We start from the raw sequence: 21,833 nt of genomic DNA on the forward strand, positions 1-21,833 counted from the left end.
ATTAGAAATAAAACACAACACAATTAGTGACTCCATCTTTATTGAAATAAAGAGCCCCCCTCCGCAGTAATCCTGGGTCAAGGGTCCCGCGCCGTCCAGTCCGGATCCAATATCATTGGATCGGTTTGCTGGAAGGCAAAGCGATCAGATGATGTGTCAGGTTCTAGGGGCTGAAGCACATCACACAGCAGCTGATTGTATAAAAGCCGATTATACAATCAGCTGATGCATTGGTGCAAAAAAAAAAAAAAAATACTCACTTATGTGCCGATTACCGGCAGCTCCTAGAGCGATGGGGCGGGAGTCTGATCCTGTCCGATCGCTGCAGCAGCTGCCGGTAATCAGGGATGAAGTCTCCCGACGCATCCGCTGATAACCGGCCGGGCGCTGGCGTCACCCCGAGACTTACGATCACCTGATGCGTCAGGTGACTGCATCAGGTGATCCATCGCCAGGTCCTGCATCCTGCAGGCATACGCACCCGGGAAGACTGCACACACCCGGAGCGGCGATACCGGTAGGAGGATCTGGGAGCAGGCATGGCATCGGGAGTCTGCAGACAGGTGAGTATAACTTTTTTTTTTTTTCTACTGTTCACTTTTGTTTTCGCAGCCGCTTCCACCTCCCGCCCAGACATGGCGCCGCACGGCAGCATACATGCCCAGGACGGGAGGTGGACGCGGCGGTGACGGTACCGGAAGGATTCACGCTTCTGTGTTTACTGACAGAAGGAATCCTCTTCCTGTACATGTCACTTTACTACCCACCTCCTGCGTTTATAGCTGCGTTTTTGGTCTTAGAAACGCACCAAAACGCAGCTATTTGCGTTTCTCATTGCGTCTTTCAACATCCCATTGCACTCAATGGATGAAAAGCGCAGTGAAAAACGCGGGAATAATTGACATGCTGCGTTTTTGTGGCACCACAAAAACGCAGCTGAAAAAAAACGAATGAAAAAAAATGAAAACTCAGACTTTTCTGGGGAAGCAAAGTCATGCAGTTTTCTGAGCAAAAACGCACCCGAAAACTGCGCAAAAACGCCGCGAAAAACGCACTGTGTGAACTTACCCTTACGTATTTTGGAAGACAACATTTTGGATATCTCAGACATGCGGTCTGGCTTTATCAGGAGAAGAACTTTTTCATCTTTACCGGTTTACACCTTGACCCTTTATCAATATTTAAAGCTTTTCTATGGGTTTCTGTTATCCCTGCAGATACAGGGGAAGAATCAGCACACTCTTCATTGGCCTAAAGGTAAAAGCGGCAGCTTGGCTGTGCGCTGATAGTTAAATGAGCTGTGCAGTCTCCATGGATCAGAAGATCTCCAAATACCAATTTAGATGTTTGAGCAGGCAGCCAAAGTAAATTAAACTGTCCGAGGAAGAGGAACAGCCTGAGCTGGCAGATATCACATCACGTGTGCTCAAGACACAGGCAAGAACACAGAGCTCAAGACTGCTGCAAATATGCTTATCAAGAGCAAGACTGTGAAGCAGGGTAATGGGGCTCCATTCAGCTCTTTATTGCTTATGTAAATTTATAAGACCACCCCACACACAAACACAGATTAGACAGTTGTAGAAAGCCATCCTTCACACTAGTGTATAAAATCATACAGATCAATATGGAAGAGCAGTACCGACTGTCAGGGGAAAAGAAAATATTAACAAACGGAACAAAACATTTTAGCCATAAATATGAAACATTTAGCCATTTGCTCCGTTTGTGTTCCATGTTTTATTCCCTTTCTGCGCCATGATTTATATGCATATACATCTGTCTGTGCAGGGTTCAATTCCAGCTCCATAACGTTTATATAAAGGCAAGCTCATCTTGAAGATACTGCAGTATGACTCACAAGATCAGTCTGGCTGGGTTCCTGCTGAAGATCATGGTATGCACCAGTCCCAGCAGTTTAATCCCCAAGATGCAGCAGTCAACAAATACTAAAGCATCTAAGTGGTTAGAAAGAGGAAAGGGGTCCCTCAGGCTATCGGTCAATTGGGCTGCAGAGCAGCAATGCAGTGCCAGCTAAATAATTGAAATATCTAAAAATGAAGCATCTTCTACATGGAAACCAAAATGGGTTGCCACCACTCTGACAACCCCTTCTCAAACTGCATGTTCTCCCCTGTTAAAATAAAAACATCTATACTCACTTTCAGTACCTGCACTTTATCAGCGGTGTCAGCATTGCCTCTCCGGGGCTCACGTGAAGTTGTTACGTCATGAAAGCCCTGCGTCCAATCAGCACCAGTTTCCCTCTGTCTTCTGATCAATCGATCATCAAGAAGAAGCCAGAGCTGCGCTGGCCACTCACTTCCCATTGATGTTTGATATGTCGACAGCAGTAAGAGGGAAGCTGGCACTGATTGGGCGCAAGGCTCGTGTGACTTAACTTCACGTGAGCCACGGGAGAGCGAGCGACGAGACAGCTGAAACTGAAGGAATATAAGTGTTTTTATTTTAATGGTGGAAAACACTCAGATTGAGAAAGACTTGGAAACTTAAGTCTACCTTTTATTTGTCCACCCCTGGTATGTGAACAGCTGAAATTAATGGAATTTTGTCTTCTACCCATTCTAAAATTTCTGTGACCTCCATCATGGAAGATGAGCTTCATGTGTCTCCTTGGTGATTGATATAGGCCACTGTAGTAACATTGTCCTTGGACTAAGCGCTGCCAATGAAAAAGGGCTACACGAACTGCTCTTAGTTCTAACACATTGATCGGGAGAAGTCTCTCTTGGCTGCTCCAAACTTCCTGGAACATCAAATGACGGAAGACCGTTCTCCAGTTGGAAAGACTAGCATCTGTGGTGAGCACCTGCCACTAAATGGGGCCAAAGGAGCGACCCCAAATCACCAGGGCAGACGTTGGTCACCACTTGACATACCAACAACAACGAAAGGCAAGATCCAGGGACTGTATTGATCTGTCACAAGATGCTAGAAGGGTTTCCTGCAGCATTCTGGACCAAAATTGAGCAAATGGAACCACCTTGAATGCTGCCATTATTTTTCCTAGGACACTTGTGCATAACGAAGAGATGCTTCCCCAAGCCTATCAGATAATCTCTTCTCCTCCAGAAGAAATACTGATACTTACCGTATTTTTCGGACTATAAATCACACTTTTTTTCCCCCAAATGTTGGGGGAAAGTGGGAGGTACATCTTATAGTCTGAATGTAGGGCTGCAGGGAATGAGGGTGCTGCGGTGGACTGGGTCATTGGCGGCACGAGCAGGCTGTGCAGCGATTGCCGTGACCACGTGGGCCCGTTCATTTCGTATGCACGCATCCTCCCGCCCGTCATCTCTCAGCGCTGAAGCCGGCACTGACAGGTGGGCGGGATGATGGGCGGGTGGTGCGCGCATAGTGAACAGCCGGCCCACGTGATCACCCCTGGCAACTACAGCCTGGAGTGATCATGTGCGGCTATATTCACTGCCCCCCGAGCATCATCATCAGCGCGGGGGCAGTGAATAAGTATGGTATACTCACCGTTCCCCTGCAGCATCGTGATGTCCTCCTGTCTGCCGGCCCGCTGATCTGTGTAGAGAACTGTGAGCACAGCGATGTTGTCATCCCTGTGCGCACCGCTAGTCTCCACACACAGCAGCAAGCCAGCAGACAGGAGGACACTGCGATGCTGCAGGGGAACAGTGACGGCTCCACACAGGTCAGCGGCGCTGCTGCTGACACAGAGGAAGATGATCAATGCTGCTGGAGTATGTAAAGGTGAGTATAAACGTTTATTTTTTTTCTGTCGCATAGAATACAGGCCATATACCAGGATGGGGTATATAGCAGGATGGGGGAACATACCAGCATGGGGGTATATTATGAGCAGGATGGGGGTATATGAGCAGGATGGGGGTATATAACAGGATGGGGGCCATACAAGGATGGGGATCATATACAAGGCAGGAGGATCATTACCAGGATGGGGTACCTTAGTAGAGAATTTGGGGACATTACCCCCATAACAGTGTCAGCAGCAGATCCTCGCCCCATAACAGTGTGTCATGACCACATTTTTGGCTTAAAATTGTATGTTCCTTCTCTAAAACCAGGGTGCGTCTTATGGTCCGGTACGTCTTATAGTCAAAAAGAAGGGAATTTTGTTTACTTACCGTAAATTCCTTTTCTTCTAGCTCCAATTGGGAGACCCAGACAATTGGGTGTATAGGCTATGCCTCCGGAGGCCGCACAAAGTATTACACTAAAAAGTGTAAAGCCCCTCCCCTTCTGCCTATACACCCCCCGTGCTCCCACGGGCTCCTCAGTTTTGGTGCAAAAGCAAGAAGGAGGAAAAAAATTATAAACTGGTTTAAAGTAAATTCAATCCGAAGGAATATCGGAGAACTGAAACCATTCAACATGAACAACATGTGTACACAAAAAAAACAGGGGCGGGTGCTGGGTCTCCCAATTGGAGCTAGAAGAAAAGGAATTTACGGTAAGTAAACAAAATTCCCTTCTTTGTCGCTCCATTGGGAGACCCAGACAATTGGGACGTCCAAAAGCAGTCCCTGGGTGGGTAAATTAATACCTCGTAATAGAGCCGGAAAACGGCCCCTTCCTACAGGTGGGCAACCGCCGCCTGAAGGACTCGTCTACCTAGGCTGGCATCCGCCGAAGCATAGGTATGCACCTGATAGTGTTTCGTGAAAGTGTGCAGGCTCGACCAGGTAGCCGCCTGACACACCTGCTGAGCCGTAGCCTGGTGCCTCAAAGCCCAGGACGCGCCCACGGCTCTGGTAGAATGGGCCTTCAGCCCTGAGGGAACCGGAAGCCCAGCAGAACGGTAAGCTTCGAGAATTGGCTCCTTGAACCACCGAGCCAGGGTTGATTTGGAAGCCTGTGACCCTTTACGCTGGCCAGCGACAAGGACAAAGAGTGCATCCGAGCGGCGCAGGGGCGCCGTACGAGAAATGTAGAGTCTGAGTGCTCTCACCAGATCTAACAAGTGCAAATCCTTTTCACATTGGTGAACTGGATGAGGACAAAAAGAGGGTAAGGAGATATCCTGATTGAGATGAAAGGGGGATACCACCTTGGGGAGAAATTCCGGAACCGGACGCAGAACCACCTTGTCCTGGTGAAACACCAGGAAAGGGGCTTTGCACGACAACGCTGCTAGCTCAGACACTCTCCGAAGAGAGGTGACTGCTACTAGGAAAACCACTTTCTGCGAAAGGCGTGAGAGAGAAATATCCCTCATTGGCTCGAATGGTGGTTTCTGAAGAGCCATCAGCACCCTGTTCAGATCCCAGGGTTCTAACGGCCGCTTGTAAGGCGGAACGATGTGACAAACCCCCTGCAGGAACGTGCGTACCTGTGGAAGTCTGGCTAGGCGCTTCTGGAAAAACACAGAGAGCGCTGAGACTTGTCCCTTAAGGGAGCCGAGCGACAAACCCTTTTCCAGTCCAGATTGAAGGAAGGACAGAAAAGTGGGCAAGGCAAAAGGCCAGGGAGAAAAACTCTGAGCAGAGCACCATGACAGGAAAATTTTCCACGTCCTGTGGTAGATCTTGGCGGACGTTGGTTTCCTAGCCTGTCTCATAGTGGCAATGACCTCTTGAGATAATCCTGAAGACGCTAGGATCCAGGACTCAATGGCCACACAGTCAGGTTGAGGGCCGCAGAATTCAGATGGAAAAACGGCCCTTGAGACAGCAAGTCTGGTCGGTCTGGTAGTGCCCACCGTTGGCCGACCGTGAGATGCCACAGATCCGGGTACCACGACCTCCTCGGCCAGTCTGGAGCGACGAGGATGACGCGGCGGCAGTCGGCCCTGATCTTGCGTAACACTCTGGGCAACAGTGCCAGCGGAGGAAACACATAAGGGAGCTGAAACTGCGACCAATCCTGAACTAAGGCGTCTGCCGCCATAGCTCTGGGATCTTGAGACCGTGCCATGAACGTCGGTACCTTGTTGTTGTGCCGGGACGCCATGAGGTCGACGTCCGGCACCCCCCAGCGGCAACAGATCTCCTGAAACACGTCCGGGTGAAGGGACCATTCCCCTGCGTCCATGCCCTGGCGACTGAGATAATCTGCTTCCCAGTTTTCCACGCCCGGGATGTGAACTGCAGAGATGGTGGAGGCCGTGGCTTCCACCCACATCAAGATCCGCCGGACTTCCTGGAAGGCTTGCCGACTGCGTGTGCCGCCTTGGTGGTTGATGTATGCCACCGCTGTGGAATTGTCCGACTGAATTCGGATCTGCTTGCCTTCCAGCCACTGCTGGAACGCTTTCAGGGCAAGGTACACTGCCCGTATTTCCAGAACATTGATCTGAAGTGAGGACTCTTGCCGGGTCCACATACCCTGAGCCCTGTGGTGGAGAAAAACCGCTCCCCACCCTGACAGACTCGCGTCCGTCGTGACCACCTCCCAGGATGGGGGTAGGAAGGATTTCCCCTTCGATAATGAAGTGGGAAGAAGCCACCACCGAAGGGAAGCTTTGGTCGCCTGAGAGAGGGAGACGTTCCTGTCGAGGGACGTCGGCTTCCTGTCCCATTTGCGAAGGATGTCCCATTGAAGAGGACGCAGGTGAAACTGTGCGAAAGGGACTGCCTCCATTGCTGCCACCATCTTCCCCAGGAAGTGCATGAGGCGCCTCAAGGGGTGTGCCTGACCTTGAAGGAGAGATTGTACCCCCTTCTGTAGCGACCGCTGCTTGATCAGCGGAAGCTTCACTATCGCTGAGAGGGTATGAAACTCCATGCCAAGATATGTCAGCGATTGGGCCGGTGTCAGATTTGACTTTGGAAAATTGATGATCCACCCGAAACTCTGGAGAGTCTCCAGAGTAGCGTCGAGGCTGTGTTGGCATGCCTCTTGAGAGGGTGCCTTGATCAGGAGATCGTCCAAGTAAGGGATCACCGAGTGACCCTGAGAGTGGAGGACCGCTACTACAGTAGCCATAACCTTGGTGAAAACCCGTGGGGCTGTTGCCAGGCCGAACGGCAGTGCCACGAACTGCAGGTGTTCGTCTCCTATGGCGAAGCGCAAGAAGCGCTGGTGCTCTGGAGCAATCGGAACGTGGAGATAAGCATCTTTGATATCGATCGATGCAAGGAAATCTCCTTGGGACATTGAGGCGATGACGGAGCGGAGGGATTCCATCCGGAACCGCCTGGTCTTTACGTGTTTGTTGAGCAGTTTCAGGTCCAGGACAGGACGGAAAGACCCGTCCTTCTTTGGGACCACAAACAGGTTGGAGTAAAAACCGTGACCCTGTTGCTGAAGAGGAACAGGGACCACCACTCCTTCTGCCTTCAGAGTGCCCAGCGCCTGCAGAAGAGCCTCGGCTCGCTCGGGAGGCGGGGATGACCTGAAGAATCGAGTCGGGGGACGAGAGGTGAACTCTATCTTGTAACCGTGAGACAGAATGTCTCTCACCCAGCGGTCTTTTACCCGTGTCAGCCAGGTGTCGCAAAAGCGGGAGAGCCTGCCACCGACCGAGGATGCAGATTGCGGAGGCCGAAAGTCATGAGGAAGCCGCTTTGGTAGCGGCACCTCCGGTGGTCTTTTTAGGACGTGACTTAGACCGCCATGAATCAGAGTTCCTTTGATCTTTCTGAGGCCTTTTGGACGAGGGGAATTGGGACCTGCCCGCGCCCCGAAAGGACCGAAACCTCGACTGCCCCCTCCTCTGTTGGGGTATGTTCGGTTTGGGCTGGGGTAAGGATGTATCCTTCCCCTTGGATTGTTTGATGATTTCATCCAAACGCTCGCCAAACAATCGGTCGCCAGAAATTGGCAAACTAGTTAAGCGCTTTTTGGAAGCAGAATCTGCCTTCCATTCCCGTAGCCACAAGGCCCTGCGGAGTACCACCGAATTGGCGGATGCAACCGCCGTACGGCTCGCAGAGTCCAGGACAGCATTAATCGCGTAAGACGCCATTGCCGACGTCTGAGCGGTTATGGACGCCACCTGCGGCGCGGAAGTGCGTGTGGCTGCGTCAATTTGCGCTTGACCTGCTGATATAGCTTGTAGCGCCCATACGGCTGCGAATGCTGGGGCAAAAGAAGCGCCGATAGCTTCATAGATGGATTTCAACCAGAGCTCCATCTGCCTGTCAGTGGCATCTTTGAGTGAAGCCCCATCTTCCACTGCAAGTATGGATCTAGCCGCCAGTCTGGAGATTGGAGGATCCACCTTGGGACACTGAGTCCAACCTTTGACCACGTCAGGGGGAAAGGGATAACGTGTATCCTTAAGGCGCTTAGAAAAACGCTTATCTGGACAATCATGGTGATTCTGGACTGCCTCTCTGAAATCAGAGTGGTCCAGAAACATACTCGGTGCACGCTTGGGAAACCTGAAAAGGAATTTCTCCTGCTGAGAAGCTGACTCCTCCACCGGAGGAGCTGAGGGAGAAATATCCAACATTCGATTGATGGACGCAATAAGATCGTTCACTATGGCGTCCCCGTCCGGAGTATCAAGATTGAGAGCGGCCCCAGGATCAGAATCCTGATCAGCTGTCTCCGCGTCATCAACCAGAGATTCCCCCCGCTGAGACCCTGAACAATATGATGATGTCGAGGGAATCTCCAAGCGAGCTCGCTTAATCGGTCTGGGGCTGGGGTCCGTGTCAGAGCCCCCAGCCTGGGATCTATGAGATACCCCGGGGGGACATTGTTGGTCCAACTGAGGGGGGCCAGGGAACAATGATTCAACAGAGTCCCTGTGCTGAGATACCGGTCTGGACTGCAAGGCTTCTAGTATCTTAGCCATAGTTTCAGAGAGTTTATCCGTAAAGACTGCAAACTCCGTCCCTGTCACCTGGAGAGTGTCAGCAGGTGGCTCCCCCTGGGCCCCTCTTAGCAGAGGCTCCGGCTGAGCAAGTGCAGTAGGGGCCGAGCAGTGCACACAATGAGGGTCAGTGGAACCTGCCGGTAGCGGCGTCGTACATGCGGCGCAGGCAGCATAGTAAGCCTGTGTTTTGGCACCCCTGCCTTTTGTGGGCGCCATGCTATTGTCTTCCCTGAGCAACACAATAGGGATATATAGCCAGAAAACAACTGTGCACTATACAGTGTAAAGTATATACCATAAACATATAATTACACTTCTGCACAATGGGGCTAGCACCACAGGTGCTGCTTACCACCCGCTTAAAGCGGTTGTGAGGCCACCAGAATCCCTGCCTGGGTCTCCCAGAATTTGTCCCCCTCTGCAGCGTCCGAGGAGCTGACAGGAATGGCTGCCGGCGTCCTGAGGAGAGGAGGGAGCCGTGGGCGTGACCCAGAAAGTGCGGGAACTGGTGCCCCACAGTACACAGTGAGGGGGGTGGAGTATGCAAAGCATTCTCCAGCCCTCATTGCTGCTCGTCTGTACAGCGTCCCGCCCTTCCCCTGCTTGTCAGGGCTGTGGGCGGGAGGAAGAAAGACTAGGCCGCAGAAGCCGGGGACTCGAGTAATAAGCGCGGCCGCCGTAAAAGCGCGGCCGCGCGGAAGTCCCCGGCGCACTACAAGTCCCAGCCGCGCCTCAGTGTTAAACATGGCGGCGGCGGTCAGCGCGGTAGTCCCCCTACATAAACACACTCAGCGACGCTGAGTGTGTAATGGCACATTTAACCCGGTCAGCGCCGCGGTCCCCGGTGCACTAGCACACCCAGCAATGCTGGAGTGTTGCTGTGCTCGGTCCCCACGGGGACACAGAGTACCTCCAAGTAGCAGGGCCATGTCCCTGAACGATACCCGGCTCCTATCCAGCAGGCTCCCAGGAGTTGTGGATGAAGCACGGTCTCAGTGCCTGGAGACCGATAGGATCCCACTTCACCCAGAGCCCTAAGGGGGATGGGGAAGGAAAACAGCATGTGGGCTCTAGCCTCCGTACCCGCAATGGATACCTCAACCTTAACAACACCGCCGACAAGAGTGGGGTGAGAAGGGAGCATGCTGGGGGCCCTATATGGGCCCACTTTTCTTCCATCCGACATAGTCAGCAGCTGCTGCTGACCAATCTATGGAGCTGTGCGTGCATGTCTGCCTCCTTCGCACAAAGCATAAAAACTGAGGAGGCCGTGGGAGCACGGGGGGTGTATAGGCAGAAGGGGAGGGGCGTTACACTTTTTAGTGTAATACTTTGTGCGGCCTCCGGAGGCATAGCCTATACACCCAATTGTCTGGGTCTCCCAATGGAGCGACAAAGAAAAATACAGTAAATAGTGTCGAACAAGATACGTTGAAATTGTAACCGCTACATTGAGACCAAAACAGACTTTGTCCTTTTGACAATCCAAACGAATTGCTCAAGGGTCTGAAGAATAGATCTGCAGACTTTCCAGATTATGAGCAAAGTATGGCTACCTTCACACTTTAGCGATGCAGCAGCGATCCGACCAGCGATCTGACCTGGTCAGGATCGCTGCTGCATCGCTACATGGTCGCTGGTGAGCTGTCAAACAGGCAGATCTCACCAGCGACCAGTGACCAGCCCCCAGCCAGCAGCGACGTGCAAGCGACGCTGCGCTTGCACGGAGCCGGCGTCTGGAAGCTGCGGACACTGGTAACTAAGGTAAACATCGGGTATGGTTACCCGATGTTTACATTAGTTACCAGCGCACACCGCTTAGCTGTGTGTGCAGGGAGCAGGGAGCCGCGCACACTGAGCGCTGGCTCCTTGCTCTCCTAGCTACAGTACACATCGGGTTAATTAACCCGATGTGTAATGCAGCTACATGTGCAGAGAGCAGGGAGCCGCGCACACTGCTTAGCGCTGGCTCCTTGCTCTCCTAGCTACAGTACACATCGGGTTAATTAACCCGATGTGTACAGCAGCTACATGTGCAGAGAGCCGGAGCCGGCAGCACAGGCAGCGTGAGAGCGGCGGAGGCTGGTAACTAAGGTAAATATCGGGTAACCACCTTGGTTACCCGATGTTTATCTTGGTTACAGCTTACCGCAGCTGTCAGACGCCGGCTCCTGCTCCCTGCTCGCTTCATTTGTCGCTCTCTCGCTGTCACACACAGCGATCTGTGTGTCACAGTGGGAGAGCGCCTTTGAAGAAAACGAACCAGGGCTGTGTGTAACGAGCAGCGATCTCGCAGCAGGGGCCAGATCGCTGCTCAGTGTCACACACAGCGAGATCGCTAATGAGGTCACTGCTGCGTCACAAAAAGCGTGACTCAGCAGCGATCTCGGCAGCGAGCTTGCTGTGTGTGAAGCACCCCTAAGGCGCCTTGACAAGGATATTGTACAGATAGGGAAAGTTAATTATCACCCTTGACCCTAGCAGTGCCATTAAAAAGGCCAGGATTTTTGTGAAACCCTCTTAGCGTTGTGGCCAGCCCAAATTGCACCGATAGTGCACCGATAGTGATGCTACCTGACTGCAAAGAGGAGAAAACGTTGATGGGCCTGAAAAATTGGCACATGCAGATAAGCGTCCTGAAAAATCTAGCAATGAAAGGAATTGTCATGTCATGTCATGAATGCGACCACAGACCGAAGCGACTCCATCTTGAAGTGACAAAGCTGAACCCATTTGTTCAGATGCTTTAAATCTAAAATTGGCTGTACTGAGCCGTCCTTTATGGGGGATAACGAATAGGTTCAACTAAAATCTCCTGAAGCGCTCTGAAAAGGGAACTCCTACAAATCAGCCCTGCCCTAAGCAGGTAAACTATGGCTCAATCAAAATAAACTCGTGCTGGAAGACGAGAATGAGCAAAACAATCCTGAGGTAGGGTGGTGAACTCTATCCTGTAACACATAGAGAGGACTTCCCTAACCCAAAGATCTCTGATTGCCCCAAGGTGGCCGCCCACTTAGGAGAAAGTTCCATGTGGGTTTCACTGGTCAAACATTGATTTTTCTACTTCCACCGAATGGCTTACATCCTGATCCAAAGGGGGGGTCCACTGGAGTGAACCTAAAGGTAGTTTGTCTATGTTCCTGAGGAATCTTCGGCCTGATTGGCAGACTCAACTCCTGTGCTGGAAATTGATGACTGGGGGGGGGGGGGGACTAATATGGATCTAAGATTCCAAACTGGAACATGAATCTGGGGAGATAGAATCCATTGGGAAGAGGAAAGGTAACCAAGGTGCTTCCCCTGTGCAGATCAAGATGATGAGGAACCCTGAGCTCCAAAAATGTTCCGGCAAAATGCTTGATCCCCCCATTGACTTACATTATACTCGGGTGTTTTATTCCAACTGCTCTTAACAAGTACGAAGCACCCGAGCATGGTAGTGCTCACTCATCACTAGCCTCTACAACCAAGAGACCTCACATGCAATGCACTACATGCATTACTATGTACAAAATATATATGTATTAAATATGTTTAGTTTTGTGCCTGGTAATAGCTTATTAGACATTAAATTTTGGCATTTTGTATCAGTAATGTAGGTGATACATTATATTTCCTCAGTGAACTTTATTTGGTAAAAAAAAAAAAAAAAATGTTGGAGGTTTGGAGAAATGTTAGGTCCAGTAACCTATAATGCAAATGCTAAAATTCCTAAATTCACAGCTTTTCAAAGTGCAGTCCTTTTCATAATGTAGGAGTCCCAGTATGACTTAGTCAGTCACATTATATCTGCATAATTATATTCATTGTTTACTAAACAAAAACGACACGATTCTCCAAATTCCAATGAAAATCTGATATATCTGGGCCCATTTTGCCCAATGCATGCAAAAGCAATTTAGAAAAGGTCACTGTTACAAAGACTAAAAACTTCAAAACTGAAGACAGCCCTTTCCAAAAATAATTTCGCAAGGATGAAAAGAAAGGTCGTAGAGTAATGGATAAGGGCAGAACAAAGAAGAACTCAAAATAAATCAGACTAACTAAGGGAACGCTTACATGGTGTACAGTGATTGTTTAAAATAAGAACAATGGCGCATAGTCACATCTGACAAATTCCGGGGACACAAACACTATTTGCTAGGACATCCATCCGTCATGTGCAAGTCAAAAAAGCCAGCAAGATAATAACGCACATATATTGAGTTAATTCAGAAAATTGACTACCAGCTCCAAGCAAGAGACATTGTTTTACAGTGATACATACCTGACCTTCAGATTGTAATGCAGGCTTTCTAGACAATTCATGTAAGAAACGTTTAGAATAAAAGAAGTTATTCAGCGACTATCTTCCACATCAGAATATGATTCTGCGGTTATGTCCAGTGGCCGCTTGATAGGCATCTGGAGCAGGCACCTATCCTAAATAATAGGACAAATACACGATGTACGCTGGCATTCACGAGACCGGGTTAGGCTGGTTTCACACATCCGGTTTTTGGCGTCAGGCACAATCCGGCAAAAAAACTGATGCGACGGATCCGGCGAAATAAAATGATCTGTCCAGTTTTTTCTATGCGGTCCTTCCGTTTTTTGACGGATCTGTTGTGATACTGAGCATGCGCAGTTCAAAAAACCGGATCCATAGTTGGATTACGTCATATGCTGGATGACAATGCATCCGGTGCCCATAGGCTTCAATTATACAACATGCCAGATGGCACCGATTCGGCGTGGTCCGGTTTTTTGCCAGAGACAAAAAACACTGCATGCAGCGTCCTTTCCGGCAGCCGGACGAAAAAATTTCACCAGATCTGGCAGACGCCGCATGCAACGCAAGGCCCTCCACAATCCGGCGCTAATACAAGTCAATGGGGAATAAAATGGATCAGTTTTATCCGATTTCGCCGGATTGTGCCTGACGGCAAAAAATGGATGTGTGAGACAAGCCTTAGCAGCCAACTGTCATCACTTCAGCTGTGCCTCTAATATCCCAATGTAAAAGAGGTGCTGGATGACCCCCCATATTTAAAACTTGTTCAATCACTTAAGAATGGGGCTATATAGTCATTTAGGTCACAACACAGTTCACACATTCAAAAAATCACAGCATGTCTTTGGTACACTGCTGCATTACGCATCAATGTGGTCAGATCATGACCCCAAGTGTACCGAAACTCCAACAGGCAGTAACAGTACCCTATGGGGTCGCAATATGTCTCCTTTGATCTCCATAACGTCGGGATGTAACAGCAGCATAGAGCAACTCGTTGATCTGCGACCTGTATCACAGCCAAAATCAATGTGTAGGCCGAGCCTAACTGTTAAAAGGAGAAATAGTGGTGTTAAACAAAAATAAGCTCTCAATGTGTAACCCAAGAAAACATCAAAATGAAATAGAAAAAAAAAAAAATCCAGCGGATCACAGGCAAGGTAAGCATAAAAACTTACATCTTTATTTTCGCAGTTTTAAAATTCACTTCGCAGGTGGTATCCACAGAACAGTAAAACAGAAAACAATTCATCCAGCGTTTCGACATAAAAAATAGTCATAAGGTCTTATTCATGGAATTCTAGAAAACATCACACTGAGCGCTCAGTGGTGATCATCCAAAACACTCCTAATTTCCAACACCGATTGTTTTTACATCTCATGTAGCCTGTTTGTCTTTTTGAGAATAGTGCACTCATTATTGGATGTGTACTTAGTTGGAGTTATTTTTACTTTTCCGTGGATGCCAACTTACCAGTGTGAAATTACTGTCTCCCTCTTTGCAGGCATTTTATTTCAGTTTTCAAATTTAAAAAAAAAAAAAAAAATATCTGTCCTATCAGTCATAAAAAAAACTCCAATTTCACACTAAATAATAATGGAGAGAAAAATAAAAACCTAAGTAGGCCCTATGAAAACTCCAATATGCAGCTCCCTTAGGGTTTGTTCAGATGTAGAGTTGTTGACGTGTGTTTTCTGTGCATTTTTCATCTGGAAATCACACCGATTTACTGTTACAACAAAATGATTGAGGTTTTAAAAAAAATGCAAGATGTCAAAACTTTCAGCATTTTTACTGCAAGTTTTCTTAATTGAGATCAAAATGGCTTAGGATAACAAAGGAACCAAAATGGGTAAATTCCACTATGGCCATAACAGCCGTGACACGCAATACGACAGCACTGTCACCAAGAGCAGCGGGGAAGCCCGGGTGTAACCTCCAGTGAACTGAGTGATGTCAGCTACTCACAGCCAGTTCCCCAGTGCTGTCAGTCTTTCCCAGAGCCTGCAAAAAGCGGACATGTTTTCTTTATCTCCAGGCTCCGCATGTAGTAGTGCTGGGACAGTCATTGGGCTTCATATTCATTATGTCGGATCTGCAAGGGCGTTTTGGGGGTTAATAAAGGGATGAAAAAGGGTGTGTGTATTTCATTTCAAATAAAGGATTGAGTGTGTGTGTTTGTTTGTTTGTTTGTTTGTTTGTGTGCGCTTTTTTATTTCCTTTTCACTTACAGGATTAGTAATGGGGGTGGGGGGTCTCAGACATCTCCCATTACTAATCTAGAGCTTAATGGCAGCTGACAAATCACAGCTGTCATTAACGCCTTATATTACCCCGATTGGCAGAGAACCAGGGCAATTGGGATGAGCTGGATAAAGCCCAAGATTGTCACATTTTATGGATGCGACAATTCTGGGCAGCTGAGGGCTGGTATTTTTAAAGGCCATGTCTCACTAAGCAACATCGCTAGCGACATCGCTGCCAAGTCACGTTTTTTGTGACGCAACAGCGACCTTGCTAGCGTGTGTGACATCCAGCAATGACCTGGCCCCTGCTGTGAGGTCGACGGTCGTTGCTGAATGTCCTGGACCATTTTTTGGTTGTTGCTCTCCTGCTGTGAAGCACACATCGCTGTGTTTGACAGTGAGATAGCAACGATCAGAATGTGCAGGGAGCAGGCTTCTGCGGACGCTGGTAACCAAGGTACACATCGGATAACCAAGCAAAGGCTTTGCTTGGTTACCCGATATTTACCTTGGTTACAAGCGTCCGCAGCTTCTAGAAGCCGGCTCCCTGCACACGTAGTCAAGGTACACATCGGGTAACTATAAGCAAAGCGCTTTGCTTAGTAACCTGATGTGTACTATTGTTACCAAGCACAGCGACGTTACCTAGGGTCGCTGGTGGCTGATCTCTGATCGCTAAGGAGATCTGCCTGTTTGACAGCTCACCAGCAACCATGTAACGCCGCTCCGGCGATCCCTGCCAGGTCAGATCACTGGTGGGATCGCTGGAGCATCGCTAAGTGTGACGGTACCTTAAGGCTAGGGGGGTAGGCAGGAGAGCAATATCCATGGCGCCTTCCATACTGATAACACCAGCCCCCACCTGTCTGTGTTAGAGTGGCTGGATATACAAAATGTGGGAGGGAGGGACCCTACATCTTTTCCCACCCCCCTAGGTCTTTCCCCCCCCCCCCCCCTCTATTTTGATATCCAGCCACGGCAAAGCTCACAGGTGGAGGCTTGAGCCTGCCATTTTTGTCTTACCCGCGCCGGCTTGCAAAATATGGCAGGAGTCTACATAATTTCTTTAGAATTTAATCTTTACATTACCATACAGCAAACTGACTGCAACCAATCACAGACACAGTGTGGGGGGTGGGGGGGGATGTATAGCAGTCTTGGGGGGGGGAAATCACAGACAATGGCACAGAGGGTAGATAAAATACATTTAAGTTTGTGGGTGTAACATGAAAAAAAATGTTTGTGGGGTATGAAAATTTTTTCAAGGCACTGTATGTGATGAATGTATAACTGCTGGAGGTCCCACTATTTTGGATAGCAGAGAATTTGTGTGAATGCGTGATCAGTGCTTTATTAATTTCTATTTTACTGAGAGAATGGCAATCCCCTTCAATTTCATAGAAATGAATGGCGTTGTGGCCATGCAAGCGCACTACCACTCCATTTATAAATGGGAAATCTGACTCTTGTTCTCAAGACAAATGAGTGTTCCACTCTTCGGACCCCCAGAGATTATACTTTTATCCTCTATTCTGTGGATAGGTAATACATTTATTTTGTGGGAAAACCACTTTAAAATGAGGCTGCTGATGAACACTCTTAAAAAAAGAGGATTTTTATATCATGTGTCTTTGTAAATACGGCCGAGCAGCACTGAATCTAAAATGTTCAGGGCTTGAAAATTCCAACTTTTTCAATCATTCACACTCCTTACCAGCAAGGACGGGCGGCGTTCACACTTTGCTCCGTTCTCTACGCCTCTCTTGGCTCGGTTTCTGTACCCAGTGCTCTGCACAACAAGTTGGTCATCCGTTTTCGGTGCCACTTTATGGTTTGTCGAGATAGTACTAGCATAATCTTGACTTGGGAAAACTTAGTGGGAGGAGAAAAAAAAACCAGAATGTTAATAATGTTGTACTTTAGGGGGGGGGGGGACAAAACATCTTTAATGTTATTTTGTTAACTAAAGACATAAGGTTCTATAAACACAAATATCAGAATTACAATAAAATGGATCCCAAATCTCTGAACCGCAGAGTAGACACAACGTCAGCGCCGCGGAAGGGAGGGGAAGCAGCGCATGAGGCTCAGAAGTGGACAAAAGGACGGACAGCGGTTTGTTACTTTATAACTAGGGATGATCAAATACCTCAAATATTCGGCTTCACGAATATTTGCCGAATAGGTCGCCGCTATTCGACTATTCGCGAATATTCGATGCGCAATGTAAGTCTATGGGAAACTCTAATAACAACTATTCGGGCTTCCCATATACTTACATTCCGCATCGAATATTCGCATAGCGGCGACCTATTCGTCAGATATTCGCGAAGCCGAATATTTGAGGTATTCGATCATCCCTATTTATAACTGCTGCCAAGGCCAAAGTTTTTATGAAAAGGGACAACCCCTTTAAAAGGGAACCTGTCAGCAGAAATTTTGGTTTAAACCTAAAAGTTTCCCCCTCTGCAGCTCCTGGGCTGCATTCTAGCAAGGTTTCTATTGTTTTTGTGCCCCCTTTTAAACCAAATTAAATACTTTATAAAGTTGTACCTTTTGGTATGCAAATCTTGTAAATTGTCCATGGGGGCGGGCTATCTGGTGTCCGTTACTGTCCCTCCTGCCACTTTATGCTGTCCCCCAACGCTCCATTTCATACCTCATGACGACGCCCAGTGCTCCCGACGTCTCGTGCATGCGCCGTTCCACTCTCGCGGTACTGAGCACTGTTCTCAGTGTGACCGCAGGTGACGTGTTGCGCAGGCGCGAGATTATGGGCGGCGCTGTGATTGTCATCAGCAAGTACCCGCCCATAATCTCGTGCCCGCGCTTTCCCCTCTGCCTCCACCGTTCTGCGCAAGCGCTGGCCAGATGAACTCACGTCACCTCTTACCCAGCTTTCCCTGGACCAAAAAAATTGATGGGAGGAGCGGAGCAGCACACCACGGTGACGTGGGTTCATCTGGCCAGCGCTTGCGCAGAATGGTGTAGGCAGAGGGGAAAGCGCGGGCACGAGATTATGGGCGAATACTTGCTGATGACAAGCACACCGCCGCCTATAATCTCACGCCTGCGCAACACGTCACCAGCGGTCACACTGAGTACAGTGCTCAGTACCGCGAGAGTGGCACGGCGCATGCGCGAGACGTCGGGAGCACTGGGCGGCGTCATGAGGTATGAAATGGAGCGTTAAAGGGACAGCATAAAGTGGCAGGAGGGACAGTAATGGACACCAGACAGCCAGCCCCCATGGACAATTTACAAGATTTGCATACCAAAAGGTACAACTTTATAAAGTATTTAATTTGGTCTAAAAGGGGGCAGAAAAACTATAGGAACCTTGCTAGAATGCAGCCCAAGAGCTGCAGAGGGGGAAACGTTTAGGTTTAGTGCAAAATTTCTGCTGACAAGTTCCCTTTAACTGTGGTGAAAGTCTGGAAAAGCTAGAAATTCAAACATTAGGGATCAGCCCCCTAATCTCAGTAAAGAAGGTAAGAATTGGACTAGGAGTCTGGTACAATTCTTACCTTCAATACCAAGATTAAAAAAAAAAAAAGAACTAGTCAATGACAGGGACTGGTCCGTAATACTGGAACATCTCCGTGCGATGCTGAGCACTTTTAGCTGTTCTGAATTCTTCTTCATCTCACAAAATATTGATTATCAGAAGAAAAATCACCTGTAACTGCAGAAATTGGGGGGGGTTTAGTCATTTCAGGTTCACTATAACTGGTAAAGGGATTGTCCTATTAAAAAGAACCTCTCACGTGATTCAGAGACCGGCCCCTACATTACAAACTAAACTATGTTTAGCTCAGAAATACTGTGCTTTTTTGGTGAGAAAGTAAAAAATGCAGCTGGGAACGAAGTGACTAGTCACAGAGTTAGGTCTCCCCCATTTTCTCCCTGCTCTCAGGCAGAAAGACAGGAGAGAGACATATCCATGCTGCTAGTGTTTCGTGCAGCATGAATCCCGTGACAAGGTGCCTTTAAAGGGAATCTGTCACCAAGGTTTTGCCACCTAATCTGAGAGCAGCATAATGTAGAGACAGAGATCCTGATTCCAACGATGTGTCACTTACTGAGCTTCTTAGTGTAGTTTTGATAAAAATCAAGGAGCAGTAAGTTATCATTAGAGGACTACTTGGCATCCATATTCATGAGCTTTTTATAACTGATAGATCTGCAGCTGAGAAATATTGATTTTTATCAAAATGACAGCAAACAGCTCAGTAAGTGACACATCGCTGCAATCAGGATCTCAGTCACTATATTATGCTGCTCTCAGATGGGGTAGTAAAAACCTGGTGACAGATTCCCTTTAAGCCATACAGATGCAAAAATGCACCCTCATATTAGCAGTGTCTAGATTAACCAGCAGGAGGAGCTACTATAAAGAGCAGCTCCCATAATAATTTAAAAAAAAAATATAAATATATATATTTATTTTTTTTTTTTTGTTAGAATAAGAGCCATATATTAGCATAATTTTCTTGCTGTAGCCACTATAGGTTACAAAAGATTCAGCTGTCAGACCTGCATAGATCAGCTAAGCAGAAGATCCTTTAGATAATAGGATTTACTCATGGGAATTGTATCTTCTTAGTTTAAAGATCTGCCACACGACAAAAGTGACCAGTTTTTGCTCGTATTTTTATTCTTCACGCTCCCAAGTATTCAGGGTTTTTTTGTTTTTGTCATCTGGACACTTGACAGGTCCTTTTTTAACTTTTGAACCCAATTTTTCGATTACAGTACAACAGTAAAGCTTTACTTACATTTATACCCAGAGTCCAGCTCAAAAGCGTTTATAATTTTCAGCAGACCATCAACCAGAAGCTTGAACCTTGGACTATCCTGAAGACTTCTATAAAAAATAAAAAAAAAAATAACAACTTGAAAGTCTGGAAAGCCTTCAGAATTTGCTGCTTAGATTTAACTAAGAATACATCGAATTTTCATAAAAGTCCTAAAAGTAGATAAAGAACCAAAATCAAACAAACGAGGAAAAATTATTAGACTTCATAATCATGTTATTGAAGAAAATGATCGAATGTCACGTTTTTTGAGTGGCAATCCTGTAGGATTAGCAGATAATCTGAGGATTAAATTAGAGTCTGGTGTTTTCGATCTATAAGATGATCAGGTCTCTGGGAAAGTGTGTCATGGCATGAACAAAGGAGATTTCTGAAGACCTCAAGAGTTGTCAAGAGCGGAGGTCCGAAGTGAGCACAGCGGCGGGGAGCGGTGATCGCAGGAAGACATCTATAGTACAATACCAGGCTGCAGATGGCCACTCGCCACCACCGCCGTGCTCAGGGGAAAGTGTGCGCACAACATATGCTGTGGGCTCCACAAAGATGGCCGCAGTCTTCTCCCCAAGCTGTGATCTGGACAGCCCAGGGGGCCGTGCTACAGTGAAGGAGATAGTCAGCCTCCGACCCTATCATCTCCTATGAACAGGGACTGTAGTATTTGGGCTAACTGTCGTTACACACTGCAAATCCAAGATGGCAGCCCCCAGTGTTTCAGTAAAAATAGCAGTAAATAAAAACTACATAAACAATGAATTTAATTTTGTATAAAAAATAATTGATTCCATAATCAGTAATTATTAACACAAAAATTAAAAATCACAGCACCTTCTCTTTAATATTCATAAGGTTGGAAAAGGATACAAAATCATCTCAGTTTCCATTCCACCAATTCACAGTAAATTCAAAACAAAAGATTATCTTCCTTAGGACTAGTCACCCAACAGAGATCACTCCAAGACAAAAGGCGTATAATGGTCCAGAAAGTTACAAAAGAACCCAAAAGGAACCTCTAAGCAACTAAAGGCCACTCTCGCTAATGTTACTGAGTAACCATGACAGGATTGCAAGGAGAAAGTGACTGACGAGTAACGAGGTCTTCATTAAAATGGCACCGGAGATTGCGGTGCGCGCTGACTCCTGCGCCATTTTCGTGAAGACATTTCTCTAGCAATGCGTATGCGGCAACAACAGTAGCCAGTGTGTGGCAGCAACGCACAAAATTTGAATAAAGAGAAATGGGTAAGCCAGGAAGACGCCGAAGGAGGAATGTTATAACTGGTGATGGAAACATCCCATCTAGCCCCAGAATGATATCAATACAAACATTGCCTCAGGGAGCAAAAATATTAAGCCCTCCATATCACAAAAGAAGGGAATTTTGTTTACTTACCGTAAATTCCTTTTCTTCTAGCTCCTATTGGGAGACCCAGACAATTGGGTGTATAGCTTCTGCCTCCGGAGGCCACACAAAGTATTACACTTTAAAAAGTGTAACCCCTCCCCTCTGCCTATACACCCTCCCGTGCATCACGGGCCCATCAGTTTTGGTGCCAAAGCAGGAAGGAGGAAACTTATAAATTGGTCTAAGGTAAACTCAATCCGAAGGATGTTCGGAGAACTAAACCATGAACCAAAGAACAATTCAACATGAACAACATGTGTACACAAAAGAACAACAGCCCGAAAAGAACAGGGGCGGGTGCTGGGTCTCCCA

The 21,833-nt window shown here is 47.8% G+C and overlaps 1 protein-coding gene across 2 annotated transcripts in view; it reads right to left on the reverse strand.

Moving 5' to 3' along the window:
- The window catches only part of BRCA1 (BRCA1 DNA repair associated), a 238,841-nt gene that overhangs the window by 157,033 nt on the left and 59,975 nt on the right, over positions 1-21,833 (reverse strand). For both annotated transcript variants that reach the window (XM_075349979.1, XM_075349978.1), the window contains exons 5-6: positions 20,081-20,169; positions 17,017-17,174 (exon numbers count right to left, since the gene is read on the reverse strand). In XM_075349979.1, the coding sequence (XP_075206094.1) occupies positions 17,017-17,174; positions 20,081-20,169 (247 nt within the window). The remainder of the gene's footprint in view (positions 1-17,016; positions 17,175-20,080; positions 20,170-21,833) is intronic.

Source organism: Anomaloglossus baeobatrachus, chromosome 5 (genome assembly GCF_048569485.1).
Source record: "Anomaloglossus baeobatrachus isolate aAnoBae1 chromosome 5, aAnoBae1.hap1, whole genome shotgun sequence".
Classification (NCBI taxonomy): domain Eukaryota; kingdom Metazoa; phylum Chordata; class Amphibia; order Anura; family Aromobatidae; genus Anomaloglossus; species Anomaloglossus baeobatrachus.